The following is a 14376-nucleotide window of genomic DNA, read 5'->3' on the forward strand; positions in this document are numbered from 1 at the left end:
GGCGACGCCCATTGCGCGTGCGCGATGTGGGCGGGGAAAGAGCGAGGGAGGTTTCAGAACCCGGTGAGACCGAAGATGGCGGTTGGGGGCCGCGAGGAAGAGATCAGTTGTTGAGGTGCGTGAGCGAAGAAAGGTGTTGCCGATTACCGGGGATGGAGATGATGTGGGAAGGCAGCCTGTGTGATATTGTTTCTGTTGACCCAAGAATCAATTGCAATTGGAGCCACCGGAACCTTTCCCCGTCGCCCTCAACCGACTGCGCACGCGCACCCAGTCACTTTCCCCTCGGACTCACGTGCTTCTCCTCTAACCTGAGGCAGCAGCATAAGTCCATAGAGCCACTTCTTGTATGCATTGCCGTAGAGAGTGCTGCATTACCAGACTTTTATTTGGAAAATCACTGAGGTCTTTGCCCAGCCTCTCTCTGGTGCTTTTCGGAGAACGATGTTCTTTTTGTAATAAAAGCAGCGGTTTACTTACTTATTTCAATCTGGTCTACTGTATTTGCTGCTCACAGCGCCTTAACGTTGGCAAGTCCAAACGCAGACCAGATTACTGTTTTGTGGAACACACTTCCGCTTTATAAGAATGACCCCAACCTTCCAGTTGCTTGTCATTTCAATAGATCATCTTGCTCCCATGCATACATATCTGTCCTGGCCTCCTAATGGTTTTTCCAATGAAGCACAATGCAAGTTGGAGATCTCATTTGCTGACTAAGCACTTTAGAGCTTTTAGGATTCAATATTAAATTTCATAACTCTTCATAACCTCTTTATTCTTTGTTTTTTCTTGCACCACCCATCCCTTCTCACCCCCACCATGTCTTGTTGACTTTTCTTTATGCCTTCATTTGCAACCATTTTACACCTCTATCTTGCTTTAACTATTAACAATCTCTTTGGGTCTGGGCAACCTGTCAATCTGTGCCATTTGCTCATCCTGTTGTAACAAGGTGTAGAGCTGCATGAACACAGCAGGCCAAGCAGGAAGGCTGACGCTTCGGGCCCAGACCCTTCTTCAGAAAATCTGAAGAAGGGTCTGGGCCCAAAGTGTCAGCCTTCCTGATCCTCTGATGCTGCTTGGCCTGCTGTGTTCATCCAGCTCTACACTTTGCTCATCCTGTTTCCCCTTTTTGCAGCATAAATATTGCCATTTTCCAACCCCTTTCAGTTTGACAAAAGTAATATCAGATTTGAAGTTTTGATTCTGTTTCACTCTCTCTGTGAATGCTGCCTGACTGGAGTTTCTCTACTTTCTCTTGTTATAATTCTGGTGTTCTGGCTACACTTTATGCTTCATCAAGCATCACAAAAATAACAGGTTATCTGGTCATCTGCTTCGTAGGCATTTGTGGATCTTTGATGACAACGTGGTTGCTACAAACGAAAGTGCTTTCACTTAAAGTATGTTGGTAGCAAAGTCCTTTGGAATGTCTTAAGGTGGTGAAAAACACTATGTAAGTGCAAGTTTTGTAGCAATTGCTGACAAAAGTTTAGGTATGTCAATTCCATGAACGCTGAGTGGCTTTTTGCAGTGGCATGTGAATATGTTAGGAACTGTCTTGCAAAATTTTAATCTAAGATCAATTGTTTATTTCCAACTAATCACAAAATTGGTCCTGATCCCATTAATGTCAATCTGGTGGACTTTGTTTCATGCCCTTTAAGCCAATTAGTTAAGGGCATCAAAAGTGTACACACCATCTCTGGTGTGCACTCACTGACACACTATATAATTGCAGTAAAACTTCCTGGCTTGTACTGTAACACAGTAAAGGTGAACATATTATTTGACCTCTTAAGTGTTAGATCAAGGATATTCAAATACTTCTGAAAATGCCTCTAAGGGAACAGGTTATTTTTAAAGTCTGATGCTGTCATGTGATAGGGTTAATTTGTAACAGATGATTCCATGGCAGAGGTTATAATATGATCACTTTTAAACTTAACATGACATTCTATGTTGTTAAGTTCAAAACAAGAGTAGCCAGTTAGAGACACGAGAGTGAACTGATTAAAATAGGTTAGAAAATTAGATTAAAAGATAAATTTGATAGGCAAAAGTAAACATTTTAAAAGGTAATCCATAACTCTAATGAATATACATTTCTTTTTGAAGGATAAGAACTATACTGAAAATGTGATCCAAACCCTGCAATCACAACTTCTCTAGTTTGTCATGTTGCCAAAAGGATCAGTAAACTGAGATTGAGAACATGAACAAGATATTGGTAAGAGAAATAGAGCAATAGAGTGAATTAGCTCAAATATAAAAATAGCAACAAGCTTTTACAAAGTCTTTAAAAACAGATTAGTGAAGATTAGAGCAGAGACAACATATCTTTTGATATCAAAATAGCTTCATGATGACTTGCTGAACAACAAAATAAACAATCCGCTGTGACATTATTTTTAATCATTCAACACACAAAAATCGAGTGGCATTTCACAAGTATGGTTTGCATGAAGTGTTTTATTAATTTAAATATTTGCTAATTATTAACCACTAGTGAGGATATTGGAATCAGTGTAGTTGGGGGACATCAAACTTAGTTTATTGATCAGGCATTTGCTGCACTTCAGTAAGCATGGAAAACTTTGTGGAGAATAGTTTGTATAAAATATCTGATACAACTTTTGGGTTTTACCTTGAATTCTCTCTTGGATACAGCAATGCTAATCACTCCAAGCTGTTCGACCTTTTCCATTGTGGAGTATACCTGCAATCTCCGGTAAATTATAACATTGCCCAAGGTTTTAAACGACAGGCCTTATGATCTAATAGTTGCATATTTTCATTGTGTACTTCAATTTCTTTAAAAGCAGACTTTGAAAATACTTGAAAAAACAGATCAGATATAAATTGTTAAGCTTTTTAGTTAATAGAAAATGCACATCAATAGCAACAGTTATGATCAGACTTTGTAGACCTAGTTAAATCAATACTACTAATCACAATAATTACATCATACTTTCTTGCTTCATCAAGAAACCTCACTTCACATGCCTTTTGTTGTGCTATTGTGTCTGGGATCTCTCCTTGTTTCCTCATTCTTCCATACCCCCCATTTCATTCCTGCACACTTCCCTCAACAATACCATCAGGAAGCACGTTGTATATCTGGACAGCATCGGTCTACCTCACCACATTTATCTTGATACACTCTACTCTTTTTTAATTTGTTAAACTGCCCGTCAGATATTCAGCAGGTGAGAAATAGGTGGACACCACAGCTGGAATTCCCATTTAGTTTCTTGCTCATTTGATTTTAATTGATCCAAAATTGATTAGCTACAAAGTTCTTAGGTTCAGGGAAGGAATGCCAAAACGTATCAGCTCTACCTCTCTTCATCCTTCAGGACGCATTAAATCTACCTCTTTTGACCACATTTTTGACCCTTACACCTAATATCATCTTGTGGCTCATTACAGGAATATTTTTTAAAAATGGCAAAGTATCTTGGGATGCTTTATTATATTAAGGCATTTTCATAAATGCAGGGGTTGATGTTATCTTTGTTAAAAACCTCAGTGCACTCCTGCTAATATCTTCCATGCCTCTTAATTTAGGTTCTCCCTTTACCCATTTGTGTGTGCACTTCTATACTCCTCCAGAGCCAAGCCCATTATTTTGATCTCCTTTTGATCCTCTTCCTCTCTATCCTCTGTTTCTGCTACTTGGTCATTACTAGCTTTCACTTTTCCTCTCTCAAGAACTTTGTCCCTCCTTCAATTCCTATCAGAACCAACATCAGAGATAGTACATTTGTATTTTGAGCACTTAAGATTTCAGTACTACATTGTGAGCATACATTAACAAATCCAGCATTTATAATAATTCATTTTACAAATTTATTTTTTGCATTGCTAAACACCTCATAAAACATGACTATCTGAAGTAAGACTTTTTAAATTTCCTGGGAGCTTCTCATTTTCTTCAACCAGTAGGAAAGGATACTGTATCATCATTTACATGACTAGTCGATGCTGCTTCTGTCAGTCGATGAGGTGGATTAAAAATGGGGAGCCTAGATTTATCTTATTGTATTTATGAGTTTAGGTCTAACTTTGTGTTTTCTTTCGTTTTGACAGTGACTACTCAATTCTATGTTCGCGCTGATGCTCTTTTCAACATTCTTGTCAAGAACAACAGCTCCAGTCCTGGAAATTGAGATTGTGCTTATCTGGTATGTACAGATTACCTAGTTCAGGAATACCATATAAAATATTATATTTAGCTACTTTCAAATAAAGATAGGATAAAAAAAATCTGAATGATGGAGTAACTAACTATAGTTTAGCTTCTATTACTTAACATGAAAGACTAGTAAAGTTCTTAGAGATAATACTGTAATTCCACTTTGTCCCCACTTTCTCTCTTCTTTCCAATATTTTAACTGATCCATTAATTTAGTATGGCCCCATCGTTCCATAATTTTAATTTTTTTGAACATGTGATTTTAGTTGCACATTTTCATTACTGTATAAAAAAGTATCTAATTAAGCCATATAATTGCACATTCGCTCAATCAATCACTCTCTTGATTATAATGCTACATTCAGAATTGATCTGGTTTACACTGCAGAAATACACTTCACAATGAACAAGGCTGGTGGCTTTTAGTTTTCATGGGAAAATGGTGAAAATCCTGCTATCTCATAGTGACATTGTATTTAATTTATTTTGTCAGCACAATCGAGTGGCACTTAGAATTGATTTATAATAGATCAGGCTTTTACTTTGCATTTCCTACAACATGGTTACTATTCAAACCAGATATTTTTAGCATATATGACTAGGTATATGATGGCATGATGACACAGAGAGGCAGATAGTTAATAGTCCTTTCAGGTCTAATTTAAATATGATACATCAAGTGCTTGCTCAGCATACAGAGCAATTAATTGTTTTACATCAGTAACGAAGTGTTTATCTCCTACTTTGGGAGGATTTTACTTTCCAAATACAGATGAATGATGACAGTTTATGAGAGAGAAGAAGTAATAAGAAACAGTAATAGTGGTTCCATTGTGATGAATATAAATTCTCCAAAAAAATCAATTTTTTTCCCTTTAGATTGATTGTCCACTAGCCATGACTGTCAGATTGTTCAGAATCTTGGAACTGTCTCCATATTTGATGAAAAGAACTTTCTGTTTGAGATCCTGTCTGGGAAGTATTCCGCTGCTTGGGATCAGGCCCTGTGACAATTTTCGAAGAAATGCTGTGTGCTGCCCATGGAAAGGCCAAGATGGAAGATCACCAGACTATGGGCTAACACCAAGCTCCCTAAACCTGAAAGGGACAGCTTTTGTGCAAATGGTGCATTGGCAATCTCCACATTGTATACAGTGTGCAAACATAAGGAAACAGTTTTATTCCACTGTGACAGGCAGCAATAAAATTATTCCCAAACAGAAAGTACTGTCACCTAAAAGACCTCTTAAAGGGCCTCGGACCAAACAGCCGTCGAGGACCAACCAGCCAGCTCTTGCAGATGTGGAGGTAAACAAAATGTTTTAGGTTTCCTTGTTAACAGACTACTCTTTAGGTTTGCTATATCATGTAGGTCAGCAAAATCAAAATACTGTGTCCCAATATCTATTTTTATTCATACTTAAGATCAATACGTTTGACTTATGGAATCAGATGCAATGCCAATAGATGTCTGAATGGTTTGGTGTGGTCACCAGTTCTTGGTTGAACCACAAGATGGAGCATTTCTCTGTAATAGAGGGACTTCAATTTGGAAGATAGGTAAATAACTGCAGGCTAGTAGCATTTGCTGTTCAGATGGCGAGTACTCGTGCAGTTGTGATAACTGTAGTGTAGAGATCATCTACTTTCCAGGTTGTTTTGCTTTTTTAATTAAAGCAGGAACTGAGAAAGAAAATGACAGAATTTGAGGGCACAAAGGGAAAGAAAACAATAAACTGACCGTGAGAGTTGATGGTAAATTTCAATTCACAAGAGCTTGAGGCTAGGATGGTTATAATTCATAGGTCATTGAACAGAAGTACAACCTGGCTGCAACACACCATCTTCTGAGTTTAACAAAGATGCATTTGGATGCCAACAGAAAGCTACTTGAGGACCTCCTATCTGGGTACTTATGCAATTAAAATGCTTAGAAGACAAAATAATTGAGATGTCTTGTGGCAGAGTGGTAGTGTCCCTACCTCTGAGCCATGTGGCCTGGGTTCAACTCCCACCTACTCTAGGATGTGTCATGTCTCTGAGCTGGTTGTTTAGAAAATATCTAGAAGACAAAATGAAGCATTTTTTGACTTTTTAAATCAACCTATGGGACATGTTGTGACACATCTCTGGAACAGTTTGAACTTAAAACTCAGATTTTCTGGTGTAGAAGTAGGGACACTCCCACTGCACCACAAGAGCTCAACTAAGGATTTTTAAAATTGATTTAAATGAGGCTCCAAATTTTACTTTAGCAACATGCATTTCCCAAAGCCTAGAAAACTGATCTGGCTCAGAGGTAGGGACACTACCATTGGGTAGGATGCTCTTTTGGATGATTGCTGTGGTTATGATCGACCAAATGGCCTGCTTCCACACTGTCGGGTTTCTAAGATTACTCTAAGAAACCAAGCAATCAAACTGTAGTTTGCCTTTAAATGAATTATTTTGATTCCTTATTTTGAAAGGTGAAAGGAAATGTCTAATTTTTTTGAACAAAACCAACTGTACCTTATTGATCAATGCTTGAAAAATCCATGCAGTTAGTGTTCTGAATTTTGGTACAGGAGCGGTACATGACTGTTTCTGCCTGGGGGAAAAGGCCTAAAGGCTGGTTTGTAGAGAAGATCTTAATCTTGATCCGATGAAAAGGACTGGGTTGTATGTCAATATAGAATATTTATTTCACTTAACTATTTCCAAGGATTTTGTCTTAGTTTGGAGGAGAAAGATAGTGGGAATATGAATGCAGGTTTGTGAGAAAAAAATATAGGAATATAAAAATAAAAGCAGAAAGCTGATCACTTTTGTTTTGCTCTGCCCAATGAATGGGAGATCATCCACATTATCATGATGGAGCTTGCACCGAGTTGAATTCTAGGAGATTTAGTCTAATTGATTAAAACCTAAGTACTCAACTGTGTAAAATAAAAAGATCATTTTACAGATTCAGTGGAAACATTTTTTCAGTCATATCTCATTCCCCCCTCTGTCTTGTACAGCATATTACGATTCATTGAAGAAACTCCTCTTCCCTTTCCTTTTGAGATCTGTGCTCAGCCAGTAAGAAATGCTACACCAGAATACTTTACTACTTTGTTATATTTATTCTAGGGTTATTTGATGTTGTGTAAATATCCTACCCTCCGGGAATTCCAAAAAACATATCTTTGGATTGTTATCAATGATGATGACTTATTATTAATGGTGGTCACATAGGTGTAGAACTGTAATCTCCTGAGTCCCAATGAAAGTGCTTACTTTCAGTGAGTTGGTCGATTTAACCAACATATGGAATGCGTGAAAGAACTTTATTTGAATTGACATATTTGTACACCACTAAAGAATAAGCATGCACTTATCAAAATTGCTCCTCTTTGTAGGAGAGACTGGAACTAGGGGGCATGGTTAAAAAAATAAGGTATTTTCCAATCTAAGACAGATGAGAAAGATTTCCCTCAGAGGTTTGTAAGTCTGTGAAATTGTCTTCCCCAGAAGGCAGTGAGGCAGGTTCATTTAAGGCAGGGATAGATGGATTCTTGATTAATGAGAGTGTTGAGGTGTATGGGGTTACCTAGGAAAGCGATTTGAAACTATGCTTCGATCAGTTGTGAGCTTGAACTGCAGAGCAGGCCCAAGGGGCTAAAATAACACACTGCTGCTCCTAGCCCATATGTTTGTATGAATGTCAGTTGAGTACTTAGGTTTTAATCAATTAGACTAAATCTCCTAGAATTCAACTCGGTGCGAGCTCCATCATGATAATGTGGATGGTCTCCCATGCACTGGGCAGAGCAAAAAAAAAAGGTGATCAGCTTTCTGCTTTTATTTTTATATTCCTATATTTTTTTCTCACAAACCTGCATTCATATTCCCACTATCTTTCTCCTCCAAACCACGACAAAATCCTTGGAAATAGTTAAGTGAAATAAATATTCTATTCATGTTTTAAAACAAATTGACAAATCAAAGCTACAATGCTTATAACCTGAGGAAAGAGGCACTTCCAGTTGGACTGCATACTGTACCAATGCGTGCTTTCCCAACATTGCATATGCTGAAACTGGCATATTGAGAATTGTAGGCACACATGTAATTGGTATTCCCTTCAGTTGAGAGTGTCATAGCTCTGGCAAAAATATCCATTATAAACCCTGGATTTTGATGAACTGAGGCCATTAAAAAATGTTAATGAAGGTATGCAAGGACATGTAAGAACATTTTAAAGTTAAACTTAACAATATGAAAAGGTTGGTTTATTTTTAACTGTTTTTGAATTAACAATTTTATCTCGAGTCTTTTGTATTTGTTATTTCTGAAGAAGAAAAATATTTTGAGCAATTTTGATTCGGTTTAGTCAGGGACATTTAAAACTAGAGTGTTATGCCAAGTTCAATACCACATACACACAATAGTGGAATTTGTAAAAGGGCTTCAATTAGAGTCATGGAGCTGCACAGCATAGAAGGAGGCCTTTCGGCCAAACATGTCTGCAAATGTCATGAAGCACCTATCTGCTCAAGTCTCATTTTCCAGTACTAGCTGCTACCTTTATATAATGTGGTACTTCATGTGTTCATCTAAATACTTCTTGTGATGCTTCCCACCTTGACCACCCTTTCTGGTAGTAAGTACCAGATATTCACCACCTTCTGAGTGAAAACATCCAATCTTAAATCCCCTCTAAACTTCCTACACATTACCTTAAATCTATTCCCCCGGTTACTGATCCCTCCTTAAGGCGAATAGATTCCTTTTTACCCTATATGTGCCCCTCATAATTTTGTACCTCAGTCAGGTCTCACCTCAGCCTTCTCTGCTCTAAGGAAAACAATCCCAGCCTGTTTAATCTCTCTTCATAGCTGAAACAATCCAGCCCAGGCAACATCCTGGTGGATCTCCTCTGCATGCTGTGTTCCAGCTGTAGCCTAACTACAGTCTGATAACAGCTCCAGCATAACCTACTGCTGTTGTATTCATTACCTTGACTAGCAGCAAGTATCCCATGTGCCTTCTTAACCACCTTGTCCACCTGTCCTAATAAAAATTGAAAGAACTGCAGATGCTGTAAATCAGGAACAAAAAAAGAAGTTGTTGGGTTCTGAGGAAGGGCCACCATACCCGAAACATCAACTCTGATGTTTTTCTTCACAGATGCTGCCAGACCTGCTGAGCTTTTCCAGCAACTTCTGTTTTTGTTATCCAGCTGTCCTGTTGTCTTCAACAATCAATGGACATGCACACAAAGGTCTCTCTGATCCTCTGTACAACCTAGGGTTCTACCATTCATCGTATACTCCATTGCCTTGCCAGCCCTCCCAAAATGTATTTTCTCACTTTTCTGGATTAAATTCCATTTGCCATTGTTCTTTCCATCTGACCAGCCCATCTATATCATCCTGTAGTAAAAGACATTCATCTTCGTTATTTATCACACCACCAATTTTCATTCAACTGTGAACTTATTGATTGGACTTCCCTCAGTCATAATGTTTGTTTAGATCATAATGTACACCACAAACAGTAAGAGACCTAGCACCAATTCTGCGGTATACTGTTCAACACAGGCTTCCAGTCACACAAAGAAAATCTTTGACCATCACCATCTGCCTCCTGCCACTAGGCCAAATTTGGATCAAATTTGCCAAATTGCCTTGATCAGTCTTCCATGCAAGACGTTATCAAAAACCATACCGTCATCTCTGTAGTCAGTGTACACTGCATTACCTTCATCCACACATCTAGTCACCTTCTTTAAAAAAAAACTCAATTAAACATGTTAGACATGATCGCTCCCTTACAAAGTCATGCTGATTATTCTTAATTAATCTTTGCCTCTCCAAATGGGGATTAATTCTGTCCTTCAGTATTTGTATCAACAGTTTCCCTACTACCAGTGTTAAACTCACAGTCCCATTGTTTATCCCCATCACCTATCTTGAATAATATATCACATAATTTATCTTCCAGTCCTCTGGCACCTTTCCTGAGTCCAGAGAGGCTTTGAACATGAATGTCAGGGCCTCTGCAGTTTCCTCCCATGCTTCTCACAGCAGCCTGAGATGCATCTCAGCTGGGTATGGAAACTTATCCAATTATAAGCCTGCTTAAACTGCTCCTACCCAATCCCTCTCAATTGTGACTTGTTCAAGCATATTGCAGTCCTCTTCCCTGATTTCTACGTTGTTCATCTCTTTCATGAATACAGAAGTCACGGTTTGCCACTTAGGTGTCTAATGTGCCCCACTATTTCTCTGGTCACCGTCTTGCCACCAAAATACTTAGAAAATGCCTTTGGATTTTCCTTTAATTTAGCTGCCAATGTTTTTTAAACCCCTCTCAGCTGCCCTTTTTTTTTCTACTTTTTATACGCCTCTAGGGCTTTTGGGACTCTGAGCCTTCGGTATGTACCATATAGGCTTCCTTTTATTTTCTTTTTCCAATTTTGTACTCTGCTTGATGTTCAAGGTTCTCTGGAATATTTGGTCCCACTTTTCACCTTTACAGGAACATGTTGACCCTACAGTTTCATTAATTTATGTTCGAAAGACTCCCTCTGCTCAGATGTAGATTTTCTGACAAGTAGCTGCTCCCAGTTCATTTTGGCCGGATCCTATCTTAAATTATTAGAGTTGGCCTTCCTCAATTCAAAACTTCTGTTTCTGGTTCAGTTTTGTCCTTTTCCATAACTACCTTAAATTTTACTGAGTTATGCTCACTATTACCAAAATGCTCTCCTCTTGATACTTCTGCTGCTTTGTTCCCTAAACTTAGGTCCAGCTCTGTCCTGTCTCTTGTAGGACTTTCTGCATACTGGCTTGGAAAGCTCTCCTAGATATATTTTAAGAATTTTACCTTCTCTTAATCTTTTTTCATTTGGTCTCAATAAGTTAAAATCCTCTGCTATTATTTTTAAACTTCTCTTGAAATTTGCCTACATGTCTGCCCTTTTATCTTTCCCCAACTGTTTTGAAATCTATAATACTTTCCTAACTATGTAATTGCCTCCTTTTTGTGTTTTAGTTCTACCCATATAGTTTTAATTGAGGAGCCTTTGAAAATATCATTCCTGTTTATTGCAGGAATTGACTCCTTGACCAATATTGTGATGTCACCTCCTCTTTTACATCCCTCCCTGTCTCTTCTGAAGATTTTATACCTCGCACTATTGAACTGCCAACCTTGCCCTCCCTCAACAATGTCTCAGTTACAGCAATAATGTTATAACCACATGTTAATCAGCACATTCTATTCATCTGCCTTGCTCACAAGAAGCTCCTTGAGTTAAAATAAATGCCAAGCTCCCTTGCGTCTTCATTTGACTACAAATGCTTGTTTACCATCCTGATTTGGCTTTTCTTCTACATTTGTCTATGCATCACCCATTATTGTAGTAATACCCCATATCCCATTACACTGTCAAATTAGTTTAAACTCCCACAAACAGCACTAGCAAAGCCCCACGTGAGGATCTTGATCGTATTGCAGTGCAGGTGCAACTTGTTGGACTTGTGCAGGGACCCACCTTTCCCAGAAACAGTCCCAGTGATACAGGAATCTAAAGTCCTGTGTCCTGCACCAGCTCTTCAGCTGCTTTGTCTACCTACTCCTATAATCACAAGTTCTTGGCACCAGAGCTTGCAACCTTTGAGATCGGCTTTTCAATCTGCTGTTGAGTTCCCTAAATTCTTGTTACAAGATGTCTTCCTCCTTCTACCTATTGCCATTGGCACCATTTCGAACCACAACCACTGACTGTTTCCCCTCCCTTTTCAGAATGTCCTGTGGCCATTCGGTAACATTCTTGCTCCATACTCCAGGGAGACCACACTATTTTCGAGTCACGCTAGTGGCCACTGAAATGCCTGTCTATGCCCCTTGCTATCAAGTCTCCCATCACTGTAACTTTTCCTCTCTGCTTCTCCTTGTGCAGCTAGGTTCTGGCAGCATGTCCAGAGGAACTGTCACTCACTGTTTCTTGAGTGAGATGCAGCTTGGGGCTTTCTTGATTGCCTGCCTGCTTTGTTTGTTCTAACTAATGGTCACGTCTTCATCTCTGACTGCTCTATCTTAAACTGTAGGATAAGCAATTTTTGAAAAAAATGCTCACCACTTAACACTAAGCCTTTCGGAAGCACTGCTGTATCTCCAGCCAACACTGCAGCTCTAACCTGGTGCTCAAACTGATCAAAATCAGTGACACTTGCAGATGTGGCCATCCAGACTGCCAGGTTCATCTAAAATTTCCCACATATTGCAGGCTGTGCTACTCTTGGATTGAACTCCCATGCCATACCTTTTCTTAAAAAAAAAACTCACTCTAAATTTAAGACAAGTAGAAAATTAAATTTTCCCTTTCATAAAAAAAAAGTTAAAATTCTTACCTTTCCTAAATGCAACTCACCTACCAATCAGATCACTAATTTGCGCTGGTGTCACTTTTATCAGCCTTTGTATTCTGACGAAGTTACTGTTGGAGTTTAGCTATTGCTCTAATTGAGCTTGGAATTAGTACGTTTGAACCCTTCTAGAGGATGAATATGTAATTTCACTAAATTGCCTGAGTTTTGAAATTAAAGTTTCTTAAGTAATGCAAGAATTTGAAGACTGCTTAAGCCCCAAAAGTTTGTCTTTCTGAATTCACAACATCACACACTCTTGTAGCACAGTTGGATGTCATTCAGCCCGTTATGCCTGTGCAGGCTCTTTGACAGAGCTATCGGCTTCATCCCACTCCCCTTCGGATTCTCTATAGGCGTAAAATTTCTCCCTGTTAAGTATTCAAAGGAGATTTGTACCAGCAAGTTCCTGATGGTAACATTAGGTGCAAAAGGTTAAAGATGATTTTTTTTCCATTAATATGATTGCAAAATTATAGTTTTTTCAAAGATAGTTTTCAGATACAGAATTGCTGAAAAGATCATGGGGATCAGAGAAGATTATTGGTACAGCTTAAAGCACCTAATTGTGAAAGTCTGTCTTGGATTGTGTCATTAACTTCAACCTTTTCCCTTTAAATGTGGAAATTCAAAGACAGTATTAACTTTTTATTCAGTCACCAAGCGTAGGTGTCACTGGCTAAACCAGCATTTATTGCTTGTTCCTAATTGCCCTTGAGAAGGTGATGGTGAGTCATCTTTTTAGACCACTGAAGTTCACACTGCTATTATGGAGGGAATTCTAGGATTTTGATCCATTGACAGTTGCATACTGCAGAAAAACCAGCCTCTGATCAGTTTTTCCAACCATAGTATTTGTGACTGATCCAGTGAAGTTTCCTGTCCAATCTTTTTGGATATGTTATGACGCATATCTGGGACAGTTGGAATTGAACACAGACCTTCCGGCCCAGAGGTAGGTACACTATCACAGTACCATGATACCCTGTAACCTTAAATCAAAATCTCTGTGGAATCTGTTATCTCCAACTGACAGGCTTCAAACAAAAGCTCACGTCTCAACCAAGGGACGACATCTATTTCTCTGGAAGGCCGGTTGAATTTGTGTTCAAGTGGCTGGACTGGGACTATGAACCTACAACCTTCTGACTCACAGGGTAGTGTGTTACACAAACATTGCAAAAGTTTCTACTTGTTGGTAACCCTTCAGTGTTAATGGTGGTGGATTTAATAATGGCAGTTTCATTGATTGTCAAGAGTATTAATTGTTTATTCAGGTAGTGGGATTGATTGGAGACTTGGGCCAGTGATGTCTGGAGACTAGGTGCAGAACTCTGGTAAAAGGACTGTAAATAAAGTACACTTTTTCCTTTTTATTCTTATGCTGGGCTTTTGTTTATTATTATATAAATTTTGTACCAAGTACTTAAGTATCTGTACCAACGTATCTTGTACCTAAGATGGTGCCATAAGCAGCAACATTGCAAACTTTTCACTGCATTCATTTGAGTCCATGTGACAATAAAGCTAATTCAATTCAATTAATTAAGGATGCCCTTGTCATACAGGCCTACCGCACAAAAAGGGCCTTTGCCCATCAAGTCTGTGCTAGTCGGAAACAAGCACTTAACTATTCTAAGAGATAACACAGTGTGGAGCTGGAGGAACACAGCAGGCCAGGCAGCAAAGTTGAAGTTTCGGGTCGGGTCCTTCTTCAGAAATTTCTGAAGAAGGGTCCCAACCCGAAACATCAACTTTCCTGCTCCTCTGATGCTG

At 38.8% G+C, this 14376-nt stretch overlaps 1 protein-coding gene across 4 annotated transcripts in view; it reads left to right on the forward strand.

Annotated features, from left to right (window-relative positions):
* Positions 1 to 14376, forward strand: part of rmnd1 (required for meiotic nuclear division 1 homolog) — a 91056-nt gene that overhangs the window by 639 nt on the left and 76041 nt on the right. Inside the window, exons 1-5 of one of the 4 annotated variants that reach the window (XM_048601264.1) lie at positions 70 to 115; positions 1348 to 1459; positions 2122 to 2233; positions 4096 to 4190; positions 5081 to 5509. In XM_048601264.1, the coding sequence (XP_048457221.1) occupies positions 5099 to 5509 (411 nt within the window). In that variant the 5' untranslated portion in view covers positions 70 to 115; positions 1348 to 1459; positions 2122 to 2233; positions 4096 to 4190; positions 5081 to 5098. Of the gene's footprint in view, positions 1 to 5; positions 116 to 1347; positions 1460 to 2121; positions 2234 to 4095; positions 4191 to 5080; positions 5510 to 14376 lie in introns of those variants that run through there. The other 3 variants (XM_048601261.1, XM_048601265.1, XM_048601263.1) reach the window with 3 other exon arrangements.

The sequence above is a fragment of the Rhincodon typus genome, chromosome 9 (genome assembly GCF_021869965.1).
Source record: "Rhincodon typus isolate 14 chromosome 9, sRhiTyp1.1, whole genome shotgun sequence".
In the NCBI taxonomy this organism is placed as follows: Eukaryota; Metazoa; Chordata; class Chondrichthyes; order Orectolobiformes; family Rhincodontidae; genus Rhincodon; species Rhincodon typus.